Here is a 26,380-nt window from a genome sequence, read left to right on the forward strand (position 1 = left end):
ACCTGGAGGAGGAAGGAAGGATTGAGCCCAGAGATGGAGTAAACCTGGAGGAGGGAAGGACAGAGACCAGGGATGGTGTAAACCTGGAGAAGAAGGGACAGACGGAGCCCAGGGATGGAGTAAACCTGGAGGAGGGGGATGGAGAGAGCCCGGGGATGGTGTAAACCAGGAGAAGGGATGGACGGAACCCAGAGATGGAGTAAACCTGGAGGAGAAGGGACAGACAGAGGACAGGGATGGAGTAAACCTGGAGGAGGAGCCCCGGGGCAGCATCTGACCGGGGTGACCCCGGCCCACGACCCCTTGAGAAGGGGCTCCCCAACCACCCCCCCCCCAATAACCCCCTCAAACCTCTCGGCGGGTCCCCGCCAGGGGCCTCCCCGCTCCTTCGCGGCCGAACTCTTTCGCTTCGAGCTCCGAATCCTCGTGCTTTGGGGCGTCTCCCTCCGCCCAAAAAAAGAAACCCCCCCAAAAACCCCCCGTCGTCGCCGCCGACCCCGACGCCGCCAAAAAAAAAAAATAAAAAGAAGAAAAAAATTTAAAAAAAAACCAAACCAAAACCACCCAAATCTGTCCCAACCGGCCCCGGCGCGTCTGGTCGGTGGCGGCGGCGCCGCGCCCGGCCCCTCCCACGTGAGCGGCGCCCGATGGTTTTATAACGGCGTCAGGGCCCGGCCCGGCTCGTCCCACCCCGGGCGCGAAGACGCCTCGTCGCCACCTTCTCTAATCCCTCGACGCTTCCACGGCACCGCCCGGGCCTGGGGGGGGGTGGTGGAGGAGGAGGAGGAGGAGGTTGTTGATTGGTCAGGAGTGACGGGAGGTCGCGGCGCGCCGTTGGCCGGCGCGGAGATGGGCGGAGGCGCCACGGGGAGGAGGAGGAGGAGGCGGTTGGGCGGGTGGAGGTGGGGATACGGCCGCATTGGTTGGTCGAGGGGTTTTGGAAGGGTGAGGAAGATGATTGGCTGGTTGAGTTGGAGGGAAATGTTGGCCATTGGCCAGTTGAGTTGGAAGGATGTGTTGGCCATTGGCCAGTTGAGTTGGAGGGAAACGTTGGCCATTGGCTGGTTGAGTTGGAAGGATGTGTTGGCCATTGGCTGGTTGAGTTGGAGGGAAACGTTGGCCAATGATTGGTTGAGTTGGAGGGAAACGTTGGCCATTGGCCAGTTGAGTTGGAGGGAAACATTGGCTATTGGCTGGTCGAGTTGGAAGGAAATGTTGGCCATTGGCCAGTTGAGTTGGAAGGAAACGTTGGCCATTGGCTGGTTGAGTTGGAGGGAAACGTTGGCCAATGATTGGTTGAGTTGGAGGGAAACGTTGGCCATTGGCCAGTTGAGTTGGAGGGAAACATTGGCTATTGGCTGGTCGAGTTGGAAGGAAATGTTGGCCATTGGCCAGTTGAGTTGGAAGGAAACGTTGGCCATTGGCTGGTTGAGTTGGAGGGAAACGTTGGCCAATGATTGGTTGAGTTGGAGGGAAACGTTGGCCATTGGCCAGTTGAGTTGGAGGGAAACGTTGGCCATTGGCCAGTTGAGTTGGAGGGAAACGTTGGCCAATGATTGGTTGAGTTGGAAGGAAACGTTGGCCATTGGCCAGTTGAGTTGGAGGGAAACGTTGGCCATTGGCCGGTTGAGTTGGAGGGAAACGCCATCAGCGCACCCTGATTGGCTGGCTGGATTTGAAGAGCAGCTGATTGGCCCGTCAGCTCTGGAGGCGGTCCCACGCGATTGGCTGCCCGGCCCTGGGGGCGGGAGCAAAGGGCGAGGGTGTCGCAGGGGGTTCTGCCGCGCTTTGACGGCGCATCTGGGTGGTTGCACACGTGTGTACATGCCTCTGGGACAGGACACGCCCACAACACATGACCGCATGACCACCACACGCGTCCACATGCCCATGACACGTGTCCACATGACCATGACACACATCCACATGCCTACAACACGCATCCACATACCCAGGCCATGTGTCCACATGCTCATGACACGCGTCCACATGACCACAACACACATCCACACGCCCATGACGTGTGTCCACACAGCCATGACACGCGTCCACATGCCCATGACACATGTCCACATGCCCAGGACACATGTCCATACACCCATGACATGTGTTCACACGGCCATGACACGTGTTCACACGGCCGTGACACATGTCCACATGGCTATGACACGTGTCCACACACCCACGACATGTGTCCACACACCCACAATGCACATCCACACCCTACGACACCTGTCCACATGCCCACGACACACGGCCACACGGCCACAACACACGTCCACACGGCCATGACACGCATCCACACGCCCACGACACGTGTCCACACACCCATGACACAGTGCACACGTGCACAACACATGTCAGCATGTGCCTGACACATCCACATGTCCATGACACACGTCCACACGCCCACAACACACATCCACATGTCAATGACGTGTCTGCATGTCCATGACACATGTCAACAGGTCCATGACACGCCTGCACATCATGACACATGACCACATGCTGACATGTGTCCACACATCCATGACACATGTCCACACATTCATGACACATGTCTGCGTGTCCATGACGTGCACACATCTACGACACACATCCACATGTCCACAACACATGTCCACACATCCATGACATGTGTCCACACGTCCCTGAGCCACGTCCTCATATCCATGACACACGTCCACATGCCTGTGACACGTCCACACATCCATGATCCATGTCCACACATCCATGACACGTGTCCACATGTCCATGACATGTGTCCACACATCCTCGAGCCATATCCTCATGTCCATGACACATGTCCACACGTCCATGATGTGTCCACACGTCCACGAGCCATGTCCTCATGTCCATGACACACGTCCACATGTCTGTGACACACGTCCACACATCCATGATCCAAGTCCACACGTCCATGACACGTGTCCACATGTCCATGACATGTGTCCACACGTCCACGAGCCATATCCTCATGTCCATGACACATGTCCACATGCCTGTGTCACAAGTCCACACATCCATGATCCATGTCCACATGTCCATGACACGTGTCCACACGTCCACGAGCCATGTCCTCATGTCCATGACACATGTCCGCACATCTGTGACCTCCACACATCCATGACCCGTGTCCACACGTCCCTGACACATGTCCACACCACGCGTTTACCTCCCTGCGCACACCCCTGGGTGCACACTCGCGCTAGAGGGTGCTGCCACCCTGTGCCGCTTGCACGCTCACGGGGGCGGGACTTCCTGCGGGGGTGGGGGAGGGGGGCGTGGCCAGTAGCTGGGAAGGGCGGAGCTTTCCCACCCCCTCGCCCCGCCCCCCCCCCCCCCCCGTGAAAATCCCAAGCAGTCCCGCCGGGTGTAAATGGTGTAAACAGGGCTTGGCAGCTTCGTGGGCTTGGCCCAACTGGTTCTCTCGGTGGGGGGCCTCGTTAGCGGCCGCCTCGTTAGCGAGCTCTTAATTGGTGCCAATTAGGGCGCCCACACGCTCCCAGGAGGAGCCAGCTCCCTGCTTTACTCCACGCGGCCCACGATAACCCCGGGTGCCCCGTGGGGGGGACACCAGCATGTGGGGAGGGGGGGGCATGGTTGGGGGGGGACACACGTGGGACCACGGGGCGCTGGTTGTGGCCACCAGCCGTGACCGCGTGAGCTGCACATGTGTGTCCACCAGGTTTGGATATGAGTGTCCTCTTGTGGCCTCCAGACCTGGACACGTGTTCTACTGACCTGGACACATGTGTCCTCCAGACCTGGACACACATGTTCTACTGACCGGGACACATGTTCTACTGACCTGGACACGCGTGTTTTACAGATCTGGACACATGTTCTACTGACCAGGACACATGTTCTACTGACCTGGACACACATGTCCTCCAGACCTGGACACACGTGTTTTACAGATCTGGACACATGTTCTACTGACCAGGACACATGTTCTACTGACCTGGACACACATGTCCTCCAGACCCAGACACACGTGTTTTACAGATCTGGACACATGTTCTACTGACCAGGACACATGTTCTACTGACCTGGACACACATGTCCTCCAGACCCAGACACACGTGTTTTACAGATCTGGACACGTGTTCTACTGACCGGGACACATGTTCTACTGACCTGGACATACATGTCCTCCAGACCCGGACACACGTGTTTTACAGATCTGGACACGTGTTCTACTGACCTGGAGATGTGTTCTACTGACCTGGACACGTGTATCCTCCAGACCTGGACACACATGTTCTACTGACCTGGACATGTGTTCTACTGACCTGGACATATGTGTCCTCCAGACCCGGACACATGTGTTTTACAGATCTGGACACGTGTTCTACTGACCTGGACACGTGTGTCCTCCAGACCTGGACACAGATGTTCTACTGACCTGGACACATGTTCTACTGACCTGGACACGCGTGTCCTCCACATCTGGACACATGTTCTACAGACCTGGACACATGTTCTACTGACCAGGACACATGTTCTACTGACCTGGACACACATGTTTTACAGATCTGGACACGTGTTCTACTGACCTGGAGATGTGTTCTACTGACCTGGACACACATGTCCTCCAGACCTGGACACACATGTTCTACTGACCTGGACATGTGTTCTACTGACCTGGACATACGTGTCCTCCAGACCTGGACACACGTGTTTTACAGATCTGGACACGTGTTCTACTGACCTATACACACATGTCCTCCAGACTTGGACACACATGTTCTACTGACTGGGACACATGTTCTACTGACCTATACACACATGTCCTCCAGATCTGGACACGCATCCTCCAGACCTGGACATACATGTCCTCTAGGCCTGGACATGTGTTCTACAGACCTGGACACACGTGTCCTCCAGAGCTGGTCATACATGTCCTCCAGAACTGGACATGTCTCCTCCAGACTTGGACACATGTTCTCCAGATCTAGACACGTGTTCTACAGACTTGGACATGTGTTCTACCGACCTGGACATACGTGTCCTCCAGACCTGGATGCGTGTTCTCCAGAGCTGGACATGTGTGGCCACGGATTGCCAGCTGGATTTGCCACACCTGGACATACGTGTGCTGCAGGCCTGGACACGCGTGTCCTCCAGAGCTCAACATGTGTCTGCCAGAGCTGGACATGTGTAGCCTGTCAGCACCAGGGGTGTGCTTGTAAGTTGCCACCGTGGCCACCAGCACCAGATTTGATTGTAGGTTGCCACCATGGCCACCATCACCAAAGATATGTGGCCATGAGTTGTCCACCATGGCCACCAGCACCAGATATGAGATTGGAGGTTGCCACCATGGCCACCAGCAACAAACTTACGTGGCCATTTGTCCCACCATGGCTACCAGCATCAGGGGTGTGGTTGCAGGTTGCCACCATGGCCACCAGCACCAGATAGGTGACTGCCACCATGGCCACCAGCACCAAACATACGTGGCCATGAGTTGTCCACCATGGCCACCAGCACCAGGGGTGTGATGGGAAGTTGCCACCATGGCCACCAGCAACAAACTTACGTGGCCATTTGTCCCACCATGGCTACCAGCACCAGGGGTGTGGTTGCAGGTTGCCACCATGGCCACCAGCACCAGATAGGTGATTGGAGGTTGCCACCATGGCCACCAGCACCAAACATACATGGCCACAAGTCGCTCACCACAACCACCAACCCCAACGGGCGCCATTTCCTCCCCGTGCTCACGGCGGCCATGATGTCCCCCCCCATCCCCCCCCACCTCCCCGGCCTCCATGTCTGTGCTGTAGCCACGCCAGGGCAGAAGGTGGCCACGTTTCACAGGGCTTTATTCCAGGAGCTCTTCCCCGGGGGAGTGTGGGGGGGTGTATGGGGGGGGTGGACTCTTCCATATTTTTTTTTTTGGGGGGTGCGGGGGGGTTCAGACGCGACCGTTGCTCCTCATGACGTCGTGGATCCAGGCGGTGAACTCGCAGACGCGGGTGTAGACGCCCGGTTTGCCCCGTTGGCCACAAACTTGCATCCCCCACGAGACGATGCCCTGCAGCTCCGACCCGCACACCAGGGGCCCCCCCGAATCGCCCTGGGGAGGGGGGGGGACACAGAAAGAAGCTCGTGAAGGGGGGGATCCCCCCAAATCCCCCCCCAAAAACTACTGGGAACCCCAAAAATGACCCAGTTTCACCCCCCGGAGATGCTGCAGGGGCCACGGTTCTCCCCTGGGTACCACCACGACCTATAGGGTGAAGGGATGGAGGCCACCATGTTCTATAGGGTCAGGGGATGGTGGCCACCATGTTCTATAGGGTGAAGGGATGGAGGCCACCATGTTCTATAGGGTGAAGGGATGGAGGCCACCATGTTCTATAGGGTGAAGGGATGGTGGCCACCATGTTCTATAGGGTGAAGGGATGGAGGCCACCATGTTCTATAGGGTGAAGGGATGGAGGCCACCATGTTCTATAGGGTCAGGGGATGGTGGCCACCATGTTCTATAGGGTGAAGGGATGGAGGCCACCATGTTCTATAGGGCGAAGGGATGGAGGCCACCATGTTCTATAGGGCGAAGGGATGGAGGCCACCATGTTCTATAGGGCGAAGGGATGGAGGCCACCATGTTCTATAGGGTGAAGGGATGGAGGCCACCATGTTCTATAGGGTCAGGGGATGGTGGCCACCATGTTCTATAGGGTGAAGGGATGGAAGCCACCATGTTCTATAGGGTGAAGGGATGGAAGCCACCATGTTCTATAGGGTGAAAGGATGGAGGCCACCATGTTCTATAGGGCGAAGGGATGGAGGCCACCATGTTCTATAGGGTGAAGGGATGGAAGCCACCATGTTCTATAGGGTGAAGTGATGGTGGCCACCATGTTCTATAGGGTGAAGGGATGGAAGCCACCATGTTCTATAGGGTGAAGGGATGGAGGCCACCATGTTCTATAGGGTGAAGGGATGGAGGCCACCATGTTCTATAGGGTGAAGGGATGGAGGCCACCATGTTCTATAGGGTCAGGGCGTGGAGACCACCACAACTTATACGGTGCTGGAGCTGAGGCCCAGCAGTTCCCTATAGCACAGGGGAGGCCCCTGTAGCCCCCTGGGGGTCTTTCCAGCACCCAGGGGGTCCCTCTAGCACCCAAGATGCTGTAGGGTTCTTGGGGGCCTCCTATAACACCCAGAGGCCCCTATAGCACCCAGGGCTGTGCATGGTGCTTGGGGAGGGGTCCCTCTAGCACCCAGCACCCCTATAGAACCCAGGTGGCCCCTATAGCCCCCGGGGGGTCCCTGTGGAGCTTGGAGGGGTCCCTATAGCAGCACGTGTCCCCAAGAGTTGGGTTCTTGGGGGCCCCCACCCCAGTTCTTCTCCATTGGCTTTGTCACCTCCGGGATAAGGTGGGGGGGGGGGCAACTGGGTGAGCTCCAACGTCCCCACCCCAAAGTTGGGGGGGGGGGTGTGCAGCCCCCCCACATCCCCCAGTGCCCCCCCAAAACCCACCTGGCAGGAGTCGGTGCCCCCTGAGGTGACGCCGGCGCAGAGCATGTTCTTGGTGATGCCCTTGGGGTAGAGCTTGGCGCACTCTTCGTTGGCCATGGTGTAGACGGAGGCGCATTGGAGGACGTCGGGGAAGTACCCTGGGGGGCGGGGGGGACATGGGGTGGAGGGGGGGACATGGAGAAGGAGGAGGACATGGTCAGGGGGACATGGTCAAGGGGACATGGTCAGGGGACCCACGAGGACAGTGGGACACCCCGTCCTGTCTTCACTTGGGTGACAGCCCAGCAAGGAAGGAGGCCTCAAGATGGCCGCCCCCGAGGGGATTGGGAAGGTCCTGGGGTGGTGGCACGGGGCTGAGGGGGGAGGGAGGTGTCCCCAAGTCACTGAGATGTCCCCAAGTCACTGAGATGTCCCCAAGGGGCTGAGATGTCCCAGGCCACCGAGATGTCCCCAAGATGCTGAGATGTCTCCAAGATGCTGAGGTGTCTCCAAGGTGCTCAGATGTCCCCAAGCCACTCAGATGTCCCAAGCCACCAAGATGTCCCCAAGACATTGAGATGTCCCCAAGATGCTGAGAAGTCCCAAGCCACCGAGATGTCCCAAGCCACTGAGATGTCCCCAAGATGTTGAGAAGTCCCCAAGATGCTGAGATGTCCCAAGCCACCGAGATGTCCCCAAGGTGCTGAGATGTCCCCCAGATGCTGAGATGTCCCAAGCTACTCAGATGTCCCAAGCCACCGAGATGTCCCCAAGACATTGAGATGTCCCCAAGATGCTGAGATGTCCCAAGCCACTCAGATGTCCCAAGCCACCGAGATGTCCCCAAGATGCTGAGATGTCCCAAACCACCAAGATGTCCCCAAGATGCTGAGATGTCTCCAAGGTGCTCAGATGTCCCCAAGCCACTCAGATGTCCCAAACCACTAAGATGTCTCCAAGATGCTGAGATGTCCCAAGCTACTCAGATGTCCCAAGCCACCGAGATGTCCCCAAGACATTGAGATGTCCCCAAGATGCTGAGATGTCTCCAAGATGCTGAGATGTCCCCAAGCCACTCAGATGTCCCCAAGCCACCGAGATGTCCCCAAGTTGTGGAGATTTCCCCAAGCCACCGAGATGTCCCCAAGATGCTGAGATGTCCCAAGCCACGGAGATGTCCCTAAGGTGCTGAGATGTCCCCAAGGTGCCCAGCTGTCCCCAAGTCCCTTAAGCCCCGCCCCCCTTCCCCTCCCCCCCCCCCTTACCTTCGGGGCTGCTGGTGCTGCCCCAACCCGAGACGACGCACTCGGTGTTGGGGGGGGGACAACGCTTGGGCAAAGCCACCGCCTGGACGTGGTCGGTGAAGCGAACGGGCTTCTGGAGCTTCAGGAGCATGATGTCACCATCATGGGTGGTGGGGTTGTAGCTGGGGTGGATGAAGGCCTTGGCCGAGGTGACACATTGCTCCGTCCCCTCCTTGGTCCTCAAACTATGGTCGCCCATGCGGATGGGGATGGGGCTGGTCAACAAGGGTGGAGAAAGGACCACGGTGACCTTCTCTGGTGGCCAAGAGAAGGTCCACGGGGTAGAGGTCAGGAGGAGCTTCTCCTCCTACCACAAAGATCTTCAACTGGGTGGGGAAACTGAGGCTTGGAGGCCAGAAGCACCCAACGGGTCAACCGAAGAGTTGGCCAAGATGAGTCCTTCTTGCTTCAAGCCAAGGTGGAGAAGAACCAGGTCCAAGCTGAGGACCTGGAGGTCCTTGGCCGCTCTCCAGGTCCCCAATGCGCCCAACCGAAGACTAAAATTTGGCGTTTCTACCCCATTTTTCTGGTGGGACCTCTCCGTGAGGCGGCGCTCAGCGGCCAGGAGAAGGTTGGGCCACCAAAAAATGGAGGAATGGGCCCATTTCCCCATTGGCTTGATGTCAACTGGGAGCCCAACTGGATGGTTGTGGTTGCCCAGTTCAATGGGATGGTCATTCTGGGAGCCCAATTAGATGGTTCTGGTGGCCAACCAGTTAGATGGTCATTCTGGAAGCCCAACTGGAAGGTTTTGGTGGCCAACCAGTTAGATGGTCACTCTGGGAGCCCAGTTAGATTGTTTTGGTGGCCAACCAGTTAAATGGTCATTCTAGGAGCCCAACTGGAAGGTTGAGGTGACCAACCCAGTTAGATGGTCATTCTGGTAGCCCAACTGGAAGGTTTTGGTGGCCAACCCAGTCAGATGGTCACTCTGGGAGGCCATCTGGAAGGTTTTGGTGGCCAACCACTTAGATGGTCATTCTGGGAACCCAATTAGATGGTTTTTGTGGCCAACCCAGTTAGATGGTCATTGTAGGAGCCCAATTAGATGTTTTTTGTGGCCAACTGGACGCTTTTGGTAGCCAACCCCATCGAGATGAAACCCACCCAGCTCCTCCCATGCCCAGCCCCACCTCCACCTCCTGGTGGCCTCTTCCCCACCTCCTCCCAGTAGCCCGTGGTCAAAGTGGTGACCCCCCTTACCCCCCCCCCCCAAGACTTGGGGGACCCCCCCACCTCTTGGTGTCGCAGTGGGCGGCCGTCAGCACCCAGGACCTGCCGACGAGGACCCCCCCGCAGTGGATGTTCTTCTGGGGGCCCAGCAGCACCACCTGGTAGGGGTGACGCTTCTTCTCGCAGCTCTTCCCCCCACAATCCGGTTCTCCTCCCCCACGGCCGCTGTGGGAGCGGGGATGGGGCTCGGCACCTCCCAGTGCCCTCCCAGTATCTCCCAGTTCCCACCCAGTTCCCACCCAGTTTGCACCCACTTGCCTCCCAAGGCCACCCAACATGTCCCTGCGTCACCCCCGTGTCCTCCCAGGTCTGTTTCCCTCCCAGTATCCCCAGTGACCTACTGCTTCCCACCCACTGCTTACCAGTGCCTCCCAGTTCGCACCCAGTTCCTCCCAGTTCTCCCCTAGGGGTCCCCATGGCCACCCAGCACCTCTCTGTGCCACCCCCGTGTCCTCCCAGCTCTTCCTTTTTCCTCCCAGTATCCCCAGTGACCTACCGCTTCCCACCCACTGCCTCTCAGTGTCTCCCAGTGCCCTCCCAGTGCCTCCCAGTACCAGCCAGTGCCACCCAGTTCCTCCCAGTTCCCTCTTAGGGGTCCCCGTGGCCACACAATATCTCCCCATGTCACCCCTGTCTCCTCCCAGTATCCCCAGTGACCTACAGCTTCCCACCCACTGCTTCTCAGTGTCTCCCAGTGCCTCCCAGTGCCTCCCAGTTCCCTCCCAGTTCCTCCCAGTTCCCTCCTGGGTCACCCAACATTTCCCCATGTCACCCCCGTGTCCTCCCAGCTCTCCGTTTCCCTCCCAGTATCCCCAGTGACCTATCACTTCCCACCCACTGCCTACCAGTGTCTCCCAGTGCCTCCCAGTTCTTGCCCAACACCACCTCGTTCCCCCTTCGTGGCCCCCAGTGCCTCCCAGTGCCTCCCAGTGCCACTCTGCGTCACCCCATTTCCTCCTGCTGCCTCCTCAGTCTTCCCAGTAGCCTCCAGTTCCCTCCCAGCACCTCCCAGTGCCCCCAGTTCCCCCAGCTCCCTCCCAGAACCCCGTCAGCACCTTCCAGTTCCCTCCCAGTACACCTCAGTGTTCCCCAGGTGCCTCCCAGTGCTTCCCACGTGCCACCAGTGTGTTCCCAGTGCCCCCAGTTCCCCTCCAACTTCTTCCCAGTACCGTCCCAGTGCCCTCCATTACCCTCCTCATTCTCTTCTACACTCCACCAGTACTCCCAGTGCTCCCCAGTGCCCCCCAATACCTTCTCTTTCCCTCTTACCCACACCAGTACACACCCACTGCCTGCCTCCAGTGTCCCCAGTTCACCTCCAGTTCCTTCCCAGTACTCCCCAGTGCCCTCTCAGGGCCTCCTGGGGCCTCCCAGTGTTCTCCCAGTACCTTCCACTCTCTCCCTCCTCCCCCCAGTGCCCCCCAGTGCCCCCCCAGCACCCTCTACTGCTTCCTAGTTCTCTCCCAGTGCCCCCCACTTCACTCCCAGTGCCTCCAGTGCCCTCACAGCTCCTCCTAGTTCTCCCAGTGTCCTCCCAGTGCCCCCCCAGCACTATCTAGTACCATCCTAGCTTCCTCCCAGTGCCCCCCACTTCACTCCCAGTACCCTCCCAGTGCTCCCCAGTGCCCCCCCAGCACCATCTAGTGCTTCCTAGTTCCCTTCCAGTGCCCCCCCACTTCACTCCCAGTGCCCCCCAGTGCCCTCCAGCACCTCCTAGTGCCCCCAGCACCCTCCCAGTGCCCCCCAGTACCCTTCCAGTGACCTCTAGTGCTTTCTAGTTCCCTCCCAGTGCCCCCCACTTCACTCCCAACTACCCCCAGTGCCCTCCAGCACCTCCTAGTGTCCCCAGAACCCTCCCAGTGCCCCCCAGTGACACCCAGTGCCCCCAAGTGCTCCCCTAGCACTCTCTTGTGCTCCTCAGCACCCTCCCAGTTGCCCCCCAGTGCCCTCCAGCACCGCCTAGTGCCCCCCAGCACCCTCCCATTGCCCTCCAGCATCCTCCCATCAACTCCTAGTGCCCTCCCAGTGCCCCCCAGTGCCCTCCCTGTGCCCTCCAGCACTCTCCCAGTGCTCCCCAGTTCCCCCATCACCCTCTACTGCTCCCTAACACCCTCCCAGTGCCCCCCAGTGCCCTCCTAGTGACCCCCCAGTCCCCCCATCACTCTTTAGTGCTCCCTAGCACCCTCCCAGTGCCCCCCAGTGCTCTCCCAGTACTCCCCAGCGCTCCCTAGTGCTCCCCCAGCATCCTCCCAGTGACCCCAATTCCTGCCCCTCCCCTCCAGTACCCTCCAGTGCCCCCAATCCCCCCTATCACCATCTAGTGCTCCCCAGTGCCCTCCCAGTGCCCCCCAGTTCACTCCTGGTCCCCTGCAGTCCCCCCATCACCCTCTAGTGCTCCTAGCACACTCCCAGTACCCCCCAGTGCTCTTCCAGTGTCCCCCAGCACTCCCTAGTGTCCCCCCCAGCACCCTCCCAGTGCCCCCCCAGTTGCCCATCACTATCTAGTGCTCCCAGTGCCCTCCCAGTGCCCCCCCAGTCCCCCAATCACCATCTAGTGCTCCCTAGCACCCTCCCAGTACCCCCCAGTGCTCTCCCAGTGCCCCCAGTGCCCCCCCAGCATCCTTCCAGCACCCCCCAGTGCCCTCCTAGTGCCCCCCAGTTCCCCCCCATCACCCTCTAGTGCTCCTCAGCACCCTCCCAGTGCCCCTCAGTGCCCTCCTCGCGCTCTCCCTAGCGCCCCCCAGCGCCCTTCCAGTGCCCCCCAGTGCCCTCCCAGTACCCCCCCAGTGCCCTCACCAGTGGCCAGGAGCAGCAGCGGCAGGAGGCGCTCCATGGCGGCGGGAGGGAGAGGAGGCTGGCGGGGTGCTGGGCCCAGCCCCTTAAATCCCCGTCGGGCCCCGCCTGGGCTGGGGCCACCCCAGGAGGGAGCGGGGCCGGTCGGGGCGGTCTCACCCTCCCGCCACACCCTGGCCCAGGGCAGCGCGGGTGCCAACCAGTGCCTCCCAGTGCCTCCCAGTGCCTCCCAGGGCCTCCCAGGGCCTTCTCAGGGCATCCCAGTGCCTCCCAGTGCAATCAGAGGCATCCCAGTACCTCCCAGTGGTTCCCAGGGCCTGGCAGGGCCTTCTCAGGGCATCCCAGTGCCATCTGAGGCATCCCAGTAAATCCCAGTACCTCCCAGTGGTTCCAGGCCTGCCAGGGTCTTCTCAGGGCATCCCAGTGCCAACAGAGGCATCCCAGTAAATCCCAGTACCTCCAGTGCTTCTCAAGGCCTGCCAGAGCCTTCTCAGGGCATCCCAGTGCCATCTGAGGCATCCCAGTAAATCCCAGTACCTCCCAGTGGTTCCTGAAACTTCCCAGCATCTCCTGGGGTATCCAGTGCCTCCCAGTGCCTCCCAGTGCCATTTGAGGCATCCCAGTGAATTCCAGTACCTCCCAGTAGCTCCTGGAGCTTCCCAGCATCTCCTGAGGTAACCCAGTGCCTCCCAGTCCTTCCCAGTGCCTTCCCAGTATGTCCTGCAGTCTCCTGGGCACCCCAATACCTCCCAGTAACTCCCTAAGACCTCCCAGTGCCTCCCAGTACTTCCAGGGACTTCCTGGAGCATCCCAGTGCCTTCCAGTGCCTCCCAGTGCCTTCTAGGGACTCCCAGTGCTCCATCCAGTACCTCCTCAGGCCTTGTGGAGCCTCCAGTTCAACCCAGTGCAAGCTGGGGCTTCCCAGTGCCACTCAGTTCCTCCTGTGTCCTCCCAGTGTCTCCAGCGTCTCCAGTGCCTCCCACTGCACCCTTGTGCCTCCCAGCATGTCCAGTGCTTCCCAGTACAATCCAGTATGTCCCATTGCCTTCCGGAGCATCCCAGTATATGCCAGTGGCTCCCAGCATTTGCCAGTAAATCCCAGTGCCTCACAGTGTTACCCAGTGTCTCCCAGTTTGCCCCAGTGCTTCCCAGTGCCCCCCAGAGTGTCCAGTGCACCTGAGCACTTCCCAGTGCATCCCAGTGCCCTTCCAGTTCACTCCCGTACCTCCCAGTTCACCCCCATACCTATCAGGGCTCTTCTTTTTCTTCCAGTATGCCCCAGTGCCCGTCCCAGTGCCCTTCCCAGCACTTCCCAGTGCCCTCCCAGTTCATCCCCACACTATGCAAGCCTTTCTGTGCTTCCCAGTCCTTCCCAGTGTCCTTCCCAGTCTCCTCCCAGTTCATCCCCATACCTCCCAGTTCACCCCCATACCTATCAGGGCCTTCCTGTGCTTCCCAGTATGTCCCAGTGCACTTCTGCACTTCCCAGTATGTTCCAGTGTTCTTCCCAGTGCCTCCCAGTTCATCCCCACACCTATGCAAGCCTTCCTGTGCTTCCAGTTCATCCCAGTGCCCTTCTCAGTTCTTCCAGTTCACTCCTGTACCTCCCAGTTCACCCCCATACCTATCAGGGCCTTCCTGTGCTTCCCAGTATGTCCCAGTTCTCTCCCCAGTGACTCCCAGTTCATCACAGTGCTTCCCAGTCCTTCCCAGTGCCCTTCCCAGTGCCCTCCCACTGCTTCCAGTGCCTCCCAGTTCATCCCAGTGTCCTCCACTGCTTCCCAGTGCCTCCTAGTTCATCCCAGTGCCTCCCAGTCTTACCCAGTGACCTCCCCAGTGCCCTCTCAGTCCTTCCCAGTGCCTCCCAGTTCATCCCAGTGCCTCCCAGTCCTTCCCAGTGCCTTCCAGTCCTTCCCAGTGCCTCCCAGTTCATCCCAGTGCCTCCCAGTCCTTCCCAGTGCCCTTCCCAGTGCCCTCCCACTGCTTCCCAGTGCCTCCCAGTTCATCCCAGTGCCTCCCAGTCCTTCCCAGTGCCCTCCCCATGCTCTCCCAGTCCCTTCCCAGTGCCTCCCAGTCCTTCCAGTGCCTTCCCAGTCCTTCCCAGTGCCTCCCAGTTCATCCCAGTGCCTCCCAGTCCTTCCCAGTGCCCTTCCCAGTGCCCTCCCACTGCTTCCCAGTGCCTCCCAGTTCATCCCAGTGCCCTCCCAGTCCTTCCCAGTGCCCTCCCCATGCTCTCCCAGTCCTTCCCAGTGCCTCCCAGTCCTTCCCAGTGCCTTTCCCAGTGCCCTCCCACTGCTTCCCAGTGCCTCCCAGTCCTTCCCAGTGCCTCCCAGTCCTTCCCAGTGCCCTCCCCATGCCCTCCCAGTCCTTCCCAGTGCCTCCCAGTTCATCCCAGTGCCATCCTCACCCTCTGCACCGGGGACCAGACGCCCCAGGGGCCACTTGCCAGCCCCAGGTGACCCACAATCCTTTGCGGCTCAGGAGCGGGGGGGGGGGGGGGGGGGGGGGGGGCGGGGCTACCCCTCCTGAAGGCCCCTCCCACCTCCTTGAGTGGGCGGAGCCCAATTAGCACCAGATAATTAATGAGCCCCCCGGGGGGGGGGGGGGGCGAAGGACCCCGTGCCTCAGTTTCCCCCTTTGCCCCTCCCCCATAATCCCTTAATGACAGGGAGGGGCCCGGCCCCACCCACGCACGGGGGGGGGGGGGGGGCACCCATGATGGGGGAGGGGGGGGCAGAGTTAAGGGGGGACCCCAAGGGGGGGGGTGAAGGGGACCCCAAAGTTGGGGGGGGGGGTCAGAGTTAAAGGGGACCCCCCCTTGGGGCAGCTGCAGGTGACCCCGATTTGCTCCCGGCGTAAATCAGGAGGAAGGTCCCAGGGGCCCCCCCCTTGTCTCCATGGCAACGGCATTGTCACCTGTCACCTCATTTGTCACCCGCCGAGAACCGGGGGGGCCAGTTTGGGCACCCCGAGGTGGCACCGGGTTCACGTTGGGGACCCCGGGAGGGGGATGAGGGACGGGGGTGGGGACAAGGGGGGTGTCACCCGTGGGGGACAGGAGTGGGGACATTGTCACAGTCAGGTGTCACCCGTGGGGGACAGACACCCCTCACACGTGTCACCCGTGGGGACAAACACCCCTTGTGGGTGTCACCCGTGGGGACAGTCGCTTGTCCCCAACTCCAAGGTCAGATGTCACCCATGGGGGACAAACACCCCTCCCAGGTGTCACCCGTGGGGGGACAAAGACCCCTCCCAGATGTCACCTATGGGGACAAACACCCCTCCCAGGTGTCACCCGTGGGGGGGACAAAGACCCCTCCCAGGTGTCACCCATGGGGGACAAACACCCCTCCCAGGTGTCACCCGTGGGGGACAAAGACCCCTCCCAGGTGTCACCTATGGGGACAAACACCCCTCGTGGGTGTCACCTGTGGGGACAGTCACTTGTCCCCAACTCCAAGGTCAGATGTCACCCATGGGGGGACAAACACCCCCTCCCCCAGGTGTCACCTGTGGGGGGACAAACACCCCTCCCAGGTGTCACCCATGGGGGACAAACACCCCTCCCAGATGTCACCTATGGGGACAAACACCCCTCGTGGGTGTCACCCGTGGGGGACAGTTGCTTGTCCCCAACTCCCAGGCCAGATGTCACCCATGGGGGACAAACACCCCTCCAAGGTGTAGATGTCACCTCTGGGGACATTCACCCCTCATGGGTGTCACCCGTGGGGACAGTCGCTTGTCCCCAACTCCCAGGCCAGATGTCACCTGTGGTGGACAACGCCACTTGCATGGGTCACCCGTGGGGGGGACAGACACCCCTCGCGAGTGTCACCTGTGGGGGACAAACACCCCTCCCAGACGTCACCCGTGGGGGTGGTCACCCATCCCTGTCACCACGTGGCCCTGAGTGTCCCCAAATTGTCCCCCCCCCCGCGGGGTTCTCCCGACCTTTGTTCAACAATACCCAAAGGGACAAACCTCCCTGTGAGCTGCTCCCTCCCTGAGCTCCCCCCTGGGGGCCCTTCCGCTAATTAAAAGCCTTAATTAGCCCTAACGAGCTTTCCCCTGCCCACCCCCCCCCCCCAGGGCCTGCGGAGCCACCAGCTCCTGGTGTCACCGTGTCCCCACAGACCCCCCCCCCCCTTGGGGGTGACCTTGGCTCCTAATTAGCGCCGCCTCCGCTCCTTGACGGCTGCAATTAATCCCTTCATTAATTAGGTAATTAATTAGGGCGGGGGGCCCCCGTGACCCGTGAAGCTGCCTCGAGAGTTTTGGGAGAGGAAAGTTCCCAGCGCCGGTAGCTCGGAAGGGATTTGGCCGAGGATTAATTATCTCCATTAATTAGTTTTATTAATTAGTCCCTTTCCCCAGCGCGGGGAGGGGAGGAGGAACCATTGTCCCAAATGGGGGGGGTGGGGGGGGGGTGGGGGGGGTGTTTCTCGTTAACGCTAACGAGGGAAATCGCTCCGCGTCGCTCATTAAATGGTTGGTCCCCCCCAGTCCCAGTTACCCTCCCAATTCCCACTCTCCCCAGTGCTCCCAGTGACCCCAATTCCCCCTCACCCCCAATCCCAGTTACCCCCCAATTCCCACTCTCCCCAGTGCTCCCAGTGGCCCCAATTCCCCCTTCCCCCAATCCCAGTTACTCCCCCAGTTCCCCCTGCCCCCCCAATCCCAGTTACCCCCCAATTCCCATGCTCCCCGGTGCTCCCAGTGGCCCCAATTCCCCCTGCCCCCAATCCCAGTTACCCTCCCAATTCCCACTCTGCCCAGTGCTCCCAGTGACCCCAATTCCCCCTGCCCCCAATCCCAGTTACCCTCCCAATTCCCACTCTGCCCAGTGCTCCCAGTGACCCCAATTCCCCTCACCCCCAATCCCAGTTACCCCCAATTCCCACTCTTAATCCCAGTTACCCCCAATTCCCACTCTCCCCAGTGCTCCCAGTGGCCTCAATTCCCCCTGCCCCCAATCCCAGTTACTCCCCCAGTTCCCCCTGCCCCCCAATCCCAGTTACCCCCCAATTCCCATGCTCCCCGGTGCTCCCAGTGACCCCAATTCCCCCTGCCCCCAATCCCAGTTACCCCCCCAATTCCCACTCTGCCCAGTGCTCCCAGTGGCCCCAATTCCCCCTGCCCCAATCCCAGTTACCCCCCCAATTCCCACTGCTCCCCCAATCCCAGTTACCCCCCAATTCTCACTCTCCCCAGTGCCCCCAATTCCCCCTGCCCTCAATCCCAGTTACCCCCCAATTCCCCCTGCCCCAATCCCAGTTACCCCCAATTCCCACTCTCCCCAGTGCTCCCAGTGACCCCAATTCCCCCTGCCCCCAATCCCAGTTACCCCCCAATTCCCACTCTCCCCAGTGCTCCCAGTGACCCCAATTCCCCCCTGCCCCCAATCTGTTACCCCCCAATTCCCCCTCTCCCCAGTGCCCCCAATTCCCCTCACCCCCAATCCAGTTACCCCCCAATTCCCACTACCCCCACGAATCCCAGTTACCACCCCTCCCAGTGGGACAACTCCTAGTGGTGGTGGTGGTGGGGTCCCTCCTCCCCCAAACCGGGGTGCCATGACGCCCCCCCCCCCGTCCCCCCCCCCCCAATTCCCCCCCAACACCATCTTGTGGATTTCACACCTTTCCTTTATTTTCACCCCCAAAATATCACCATTTCCCAAGTGCATTCTGGGAAATCTGTATTCCTCCCGCCCCCCCCCCCCCCCCCAAAAAAAAAGGGGGTGACGTCCCTCGGCGGCGGGGGGGGTCTCACTGGTTCCCGATCCATTTCCTGATCCAGGGCACGGCCCAGCAGACGTTGGAGTAGACGCCGGGTTGTCCTCGACGCCCGCAGACGGCCATGCCCCACGAGACCACGCCCTGCAGCACCCCGTTGCACACCAGTGGGCCCCCGGAGTCACCCTGAGGTGGGGGGGGGAGAAGGAGGGGTGGGTGTCACGGTTGGGGGGGGACACACACAGACCTTGGGTGGACCCGGTCATGTGGCCCAGCCCTGGCTCCGTGGCTCAAGGAGAGGAGAAGGTTGGTGGTGGGACACCAAAACTTGTGTGGACCTGGTCACGTGTCACAGCCCAACTGCAGCTCCGTGGCTCAAGGAGAAGGTCACTGGTGGGACCCCAAAGCTTGCGTGGACCCGGTCACGTGTCATGACCCAGGTCCGTGGCTTAAGGAGAAGGTTGGTGGTGGGACCCCAAAACTTGTGTGGACCCAGTAACATGTCGTGGCCCAACCGCAGCTCCGTGGCTCAAGGAGAAGGTCACTGGTGGGACCCCAAAGCTTGTGTGGACCCGGTCACGTGTCATGACCCAGGTCCGTGGGCTTAAGGAGAAGGTTGGTGGTGGGACCCCAAAACTTGTGTGGACCTGGTCACGTGCCGTGGCCCAGCCCCAGCTCCGTGACTCAAGGAGAAAGTTGGTGGTGGGACACCAAAACTTGCATGGACCCGGTCACATGTCATGACCCAGGTCCGTGGCTCAAGGAGAAGGTTGGTGGTGGGACCCCAAAACTTCTGTGGACCCAGTCATGTGCCGTGGCCCAGCCCTGGCTCCGTGGCTTAAGCAGAAAGTTGGTGGTGGGACCCCAAAACTTGTGTGGACCTGGTCATGTGTCATGACCCAGCCCTGTGACTCAAGGAGAAGGTTGGTGGTGGGACAACAAAACTTCTGTGGACTCGGTCAAGTGTCATGACCCAGGTCCATGGCTCAAGGAGAAGGTTGGTGGTGGGACCCCAAAACTTCCGTGGACCTGGTCACGTGTCATGACCCAGGTCTGTGGCTCAAGGAGAAGGTTGGTGGTGGGACCCCAAAACTTCCGTGGACCTGGTCACGTGTCATGACCCAGGTCTGTGGCTCAAGGAGAAGGTTGGTGGTGGGACCCCAAAACTTTCATTGACCCGTCCACATGTCATGTCCCATCCCCAGCTCCATGGCTCAAGGAGAAGGTTGGTGGTGGGACCCCAAACCTTGCGTGGACCCATCCACGTGTCATGAGCCAGCTCTGTGGCTCAAGGAGGTCACTGGCGGGACCCCAAAACTTGCATGGACCTGGTCACGTGCTGTGGCCGAGCTCTGTGGCTCAAGGAGAAGGTTGGTGGTGGGACCCCCAATAACTTGCATGGACCAGGGCACATGCTGTGGCCCAGCCCCAGCTCCATGGCTCAAGGAGAAAGTTGGTGGTGGGACCCCAAAACTTGCGTGGACCCGGTCAAATGTCATGAGCCAGATCCGTGGCTCAAGCAGAAGCTTGGTGGTGGGACCCCAATAACTTGCGTGGACCCTGTCACATGCTGTGGCCCATCCGCAGCTCCGTGTCTCAAGGAGGAGGTTGGTGGTGGGACCCCAAAACTTCCATGGTCCCGGTCACATGCCACGGCCCATCCCCAGCTCTGTGGCTCAAGGAGAAAGTCGGTGGTGGGACCCCAAAACTTGCGTGGACCCGGTCACGTGCTGTGGCCCAACCCCAGCTCTGTGGCTCAAGCAGAAGGTCGGTGGTGGGACCCCAAAACTTCCATTGACCTGACCACGGTGCCGTGGCCTCTCCCAGCTTTTCTACCTCACCTTGAAGGAACCCAACGGCCTCATCTCACCCCGTCCTTGACCTCAACGCCACACCAAGACCCTCCTTCCCCCAGCAGCAACCCAGGAGGGGGCCCAAGGGACGTGTGTGTGTCCCCCCCCACTTCTTACCTGGCAGGAATCGATGCCCCCCTGGGGGACACCGGCGCAGAACATGTTGGGGGTGATGGCGGGCCCGTACGCTCTGGTGCACTTGTTCCTCCCGAAGGTTTGGATGGCGGCACACTGCAAATTTTGGGGCAGTTTTGCTGAAAAATGAGGTGGGGGGTGGAGAGAGGGTGAGAAGGGACAAGCCCTGAGCGCTGAGGCCTGAGCAGAGCTCGTTACACTTCCCGTAGGGTTCTTTGGGAGATGCCTCCAGTAGAGGAGACCCCAACCCCAAAGAGAAAACCCAACTAGAAGTTCTCCGCGAGGAGCTGCTGGGCAGAGTTAAGGTGACATCATGGAAGCCCTTCGCCCATTTTCCGAGCCGAGAAGGCCACGTGGCCACCTTGGCGAGCCCTCACCCCACCCCCCCAGTTGCCTCCCTTCATCCCACCTCCTCCACCGTGGTCTCCAGTACCTCCAGGGGACTTGGTCGTGCCCCAACCCGAGACGCTGCAGCTCAGCCCCTCCGTGGGACACCTGGTGGCTAATCGGATCTTCTTGATGCTGTTGCTGAACTGAACGGGCTTGTTCAACCTCAGGAGCATGAAGTCGTTGTCGTTCTTGCGGGGGTTGTAGGCCGGGTGGACCTGGAGCTTCGAAATCGACCTCACTAACCCCCGTCCCGTCCCGTAACGTGTCCGTCCCGATCAACACCCTGAGGTCCCTGACCGGGGGGGAAGAAGGTTGAGAAATCAGGACTGATCCCTCCAGAGGAGCCACCAAAACTCTTGACCTCGACTCGCCCATCGAGATGGTCAAGACCTGGTCGTTGGAGCTTCTCCATAGAGTTAACGTGACGCGGCCACAGGACCACCGTGGGGAGGTGGCCCCAAACAGGCCTTGAGGAGTCATGAGCCGGCTCTTCTCCAAGAGCTCTTTGATGCCCTGAGGGCATCTCCCATCTCCACCAGAAACTGTTGCGTGTCTTGACTTCAACTCCTTGACATCATCTTCCTCGCTTCAGGAGCTCCCACCTGCACCACCTCAATGTTGCCCTCAGCCCAACTTCTTCCCAATTTCTGCTCTTTTTCATTATTTTCCCCCCAAAAGGTCCAGCTTCCTCTCACAGGACCTTGCGGAGAAGCTGGAGAAGCTTTTTTTGGGAGGAGACTTGCTCCAATTAGTGTCATCACCTGGAAAAAGGGGGTGACTGGACCTCAAAGTGGGGGGACGTTGTGACCCAACGAAGGACATGGGTCCTCCAGTGGCCATGGGGAGGATGGTTACACCTTCGAGAGGTACCACCACCCAAATCTGGAGATACATGGAACATCAACATCTGGAGCTACCGGCCATGGGGACACCAGCCTCTGGAGGTAACATCTGGGGTACAAATATCTGGACAACCCAACCGCTGGAGGTACCAACTCCTGAAGGTACCAGACTCAACTTCTGGACACCAAAATGTGAAGGAGTTCACATCTGGAGGCAACAAGCTCTGGAGGGGTCAACATCTGGGGCACCTCTAGATGCCACCATTTGGAGGCATCATCTTCTGGAAGCGCCAACATCTGGGCGCTACCACCTGGAGGACCCACCTCTCACCCTTGGTCCTTGAGGAAGCCGTGGGTCACATGAGCATGGGCTCACCTTACCTGAGTGGCTGCCGGCAGTGGGCGGCGGTCAGGACCCATTGGGCACCTATCAAGCTTCCCCCACACAGGATTTGACCCCTCTTGATGAGGGCAACTTGGAAAGGTCTCTGGTTGATGAGCAGGGGCGCCCACCGATGATTCGGGACTCGTCCCTCCTCCGGCACTGGAACACAGAACACCCAAGGGCACCGTCAGTGCGTTGCGTGGCCGGAGCCCACAAACTCTTCCCCAAAAAACCAGCCGTTTTGGGTTGAAAATGCGGCAAAACGTTGCAAAAAAACGAGGTTTAGAAAAGGTGAATTGAAAGAGAAAAGGGAAAAGTCTCTATTTTTCTTAAACTCCCATCAGAATGCTCAAGATCATCTTTAAAACCTAAAAATAATAATTTTTTTTAATTTACCGAGTCACCTATCAGCCTCCTTAGGGCTCTTTTTTGTTGAAAACACGGCGAAACGTTGCAAAACCCAAGTTTTTGAAAGGTGAATTGAAAGAAAAAAGGGAAAAGTCTCTATTTTTCTTAAACTCCCATCAGAACGCTCAAAATCATCTTTAAAACCTAAAAATAATAATTTTTGTTTTAATTTACCGAGTCACCTATCAGCCTACTGGGCTCTTATTTTTGTTCAAAAAGAGGTGATTTGGGGACGAGTTGAGATCCAACCGTTTGTAGAAAAGGTTGAATCAGCCCTCGAAGGTCTGTTCCCTCCTGCTGCCATTTTCCGGCATCCACAACCCCGTGACCTCACCAGGTCCCCCAAGGAGACACACACACACCCCCCGCCCCCCCCTCTCCAGGACGGGTCTATTGAGCCGCGTGGTGCCAATGAGCTGTCCTGGAAGTCACCGGCGTATCAGGAAGTCACCAGGGGCCACTTATCTCCTTCGGTTTCGCCATGTGCTTCTGGGAGGGGCATCGGTTCCGCCCCGGAGATTCCTCCCAGCCCAAGATCGGACTCCAAAAAGGAGGTGACGCACCTCTAAAAGAGCTGATTTCTCTGTCCTCGGTGACAAAATCCTGTAGGACCAGCTCAAAAAACCTCCTACCTCCTGGATGCCTCATGGCCCCAGGACTCCCAGTTGGGACCAGGGGAGGAGATGGTTGCATCAACGCCACCAGGAGAAGCCCTGACGCGGAGAGAAATGAGAAGTTCACCCCGGAACGCGAGTCCGTACGTCGCTCTGGGACCGAGACGTCATGGTCCCGGCAGGTTGATTGAGAAGAAGGAGAGAAGCTCATCAGCTTGGTTTGGGGGTGGGTCTTTGGTCATCTTACAGAAAGAAGGGTCTCACCACTTGAAGCCCCCGCTTCTGATAGGGATCTCCTGCTCTTCCAGGTCTCTGGAGGCATCTCCCGCTCTTTCAGGTTTCTGGAGGCATCTCCCAATCTTCCAGGCATCTGGAGGCATCTCCCACTCTTTCAGGTCTCTGGAGGCATCTCCCAATCTTCCAGGCATCTGGAGGCATCTCCCAAACTTTCAGGTCTCTGGAGGCATCTCCTTTTGCTTTCGGTGGGTGGGTGCCTGCTGGAGTTGCCCAACATTGATGGTCCTTGGAGAGAAGAAGGGACCATCCAGAGAGGCAACATCCCCCCCCCCGCCAATCAATGCCAAGCATCTATGAGATGAGGTGCCCCTCCCCTCATCAGGATATTTATGAGGAATATTTGTAGGGCCACCATCTTGAGGCCACCACCATCTTGAGGCCGTGACCATCTCAAGGCCGTGACCATCTTGAGGCCGCGACCATCTTGAGGCCACCACCATCTTGAGGCTGTGACCATCTTGAGGCCACCACCATCTTGAGGCCACCACCATCTTGAGGCCATGACCATCTTGAGGCCACCACCATCTTGAGGCTACCACCCTCTTGAGTCCACCACCATCTTGATGTCCACTTGGGTGGCCACAGAGTGGGAGTCAGAAGCCCTTGTGACATGCTCCTGGTGTCCCTCCTGGCCTCCATCTACAGCAAAGCCCTTCGGGAGCCTCAGGTGTCACCTCTGCCACGGCCACTGGAGAAGACTTCCTGACACTGAGTTGTGTCCAAGTGGGAGGAGACAAGTTTTTTAAAAAATAAATAAATGAAGTCAAAAAAGGGTGTTTTTTCAAGAAAAAGAGCTCCCTCCCCCTCCCAAAAACATGCAGTAGGACTTTCAAATGGGAGATATCAAGTCCTTGTTCTTTGAGGTGACCTCATGGGTGTCCTCCACACCATGGTCTGGGACATCCCACCCGTTTTGGGGCTATTTTGGGCAGAATTCGCAGCTGTCACCTCCACGTGTTGACTGCCCTGGGGAAGACCCGTATCGATCCCAAGCACCTGCGAGGTGCCTCCGGTCCATGGTATCTGCCTTCCACCAAAGGTTGGGACATCGGAATTTACCAGTGGGACTGGTTTGTACTGGTGGGAATTACAGCCTGGGACGGGTGATAATGGGAGACGCCCCAGTTTCAAGCCACCTGGCACTCGCCCCTATCCGGTCCCGGCAGTGCTGCCAAAGTCGGAGGGTGGGAACCATCCTCCCGCAAATGCTCGTTGGGTCATCCTGGTCATTCCCAAGAGTCGTCCTCTAGAGACCAACCGGCAGGTTTAGATTCCACCAAGCTCCTTGAAGGCATCTCAGCGGCTTCCCCGAGCTCCCCGAGGTGGAGGGGTTTCCGTCCACAAAGGCCGATCGGCGGCGACGCGAGATGGCGGATCCTGCCCCGGGGTAGAATCTGTCCCCTGGATTTCCAGAGGCCGTTGGCGACCAAAAAACTCCAACCAAGGTGGTGGTGGCTCCATCCCAAACAATAAACCTGCCCCCCCCCCCCCCCCCCCCAAAAATTTCTTGGACGGTCACGGGGCAAATTCCAGTCATGAGCTTGTTCCTTCTCCACAGGACCCGGGCGTTTCGGTTTCAGCTCTGGGGATGCAGATTTGGGTTAAAAAACCCCCAGATCAGGGCAGATCTGAGGTGTTGGCATCCAACGGTCAGAAATCAAGGGCCTCCTCTTGCCACCCGTCCGTTGGGGATCTCCTTTGGCAGAGCATCATTTTGGAGGCCGGAAGAACGGATCCCATCGGGGTTCAGTCTCTCCTCTCTTTCCCGCACCCCGGGTGACTTTTTTTGTCTCCTTTTTGCCCGTAAAAACATCTAGAGGTGGGAAACGGTTATCCTGGAGATCCCAGCGCCTCCGACAGGACGCAGGAATTTTTCTCTGTGGCTCTTTCGGGGTTTCTCCACCTCAAGGGGGGTTGTTTTACCTCAGCTCGAAACCAAAACAGGTTTCGAAACGGTAGGGCCTTGCCCAAACCTTCCCCGTCGGCAAGATTCCCACGAGCCAAGAGAAGGCATCTCCTCATCCCATCCCATCCCATTCCCATCCCGTCGGAGATGTTCCCCTCTGAGGTGCCCAGGAAAACCCCCACGACGTCCCCGTCCTCCCTCCGCGGCCACCGGTTGGACTTACGCTCGTCGCCGTCGTTGCCCTTCCCCTGAGCTCGCGCCGGCAGCGGGGCCGTTAGCAACAATCCGGCGGCGAGGATGAAGAGCGGGATGAAGCCGAAGGTCCCGTGGCCATCACGAGCCATTCCTGGGGCAGAGAAACCAAACTGGATCAGGTTGCGGCCGGTGCCACGTGGGAGCCATGGGGAAGGTCCTCGGTGGCGGCCTTCGGCCTCCCGATGGAGGCGACGAGACCGAGCAGCGGGTGTTGTTTTGGTGGGACCTTCACCCTTACAGGCCTTGGGGTGGTCTTGGACCCTCTTCTCCACCCTGTTGTGGTTGAGTGGAGCTCTTGGGTGGCACCAAACCCACCGGCACGAGCTCAGGAAGGACCACGTGTGTCCTCCTGGCGCTGCCCAACTGGGAGATCCGAGCTAAACTGGGAGAGGGCGGGCGTTCCCACCAATCCCATCCAAACCAGAGCCACCACGTGGGCCGAGCGTGTGGGGCCACCCATGGGAAACATCCACCGATGGACGGGGGCGCCCGATCTCCCCACGTCACCCCCAAAACATCCATCCCTCGGGAGGCAAATCCGTGGTCACGGCCACCAGGGATGGACTCACCTACAGGAGGAGAAGGACGGGGCCGGCTCGGCGCGGCGGGAAGCCGAGAGCCGGTGGTTTGGGCATATTTATACCCAGGGTGAAAAGTAGGCCGTGTCTCCGGCGGGGTGACTCAAGAGCGGTTGGGCGACCGGTCCACGCGGCAACGGGGCGAGTGTGGCCCGTGGGTGTCTCC

At 59.2% G+C, this 26,380-nt stretch overlaps 2 protein-coding genes across 2 annotated transcripts in view; both read right to left on the bottom strand.

Annotated features, from left to right (window-relative positions):
* The window catches only part of COX6B1 (cytochrome c oxidase subunit 6B1), a 102,327-nt gene that overhangs the window by 66,577 nt on the left and 9,370 nt on the right, over positions 1-26,380 (bottom strand). The gene's annotated exons all lie outside the window — the stretch shown is intronic.
* Positions 5,924-23,047, bottom strand: LOC141915833 (kallikrein-11-like). The gene is given in 14 exon segments (XM_074807705.1): positions 5,924-6,085; positions 7,502-7,638; positions 8,746-8,999; positions 10,021-10,147; positions 10,150-10,182; positions 12,814-12,923; positions 18,589-18,737; positions 20,522-20,658; positions 20,973-21,168; positions 21,170-21,221; positions 22,153-22,270; positions 22,273-22,315; positions 22,814-22,893; positions 23,026-23,047. Coding segments are annotated over 14 exon segments (1,620 nt in total).

This window comes from Strix aluco, chromosome 27 (genome assembly GCF_031877795.1).
Source record: "Strix aluco isolate bStrAlu1 chromosome 27, bStrAlu1.hap1, whole genome shotgun sequence".
NCBI classification, from domain to species: Eukaryota; Metazoa; Chordata; class Aves; order Strigiformes; family Strigidae; genus Strix; species Strix aluco.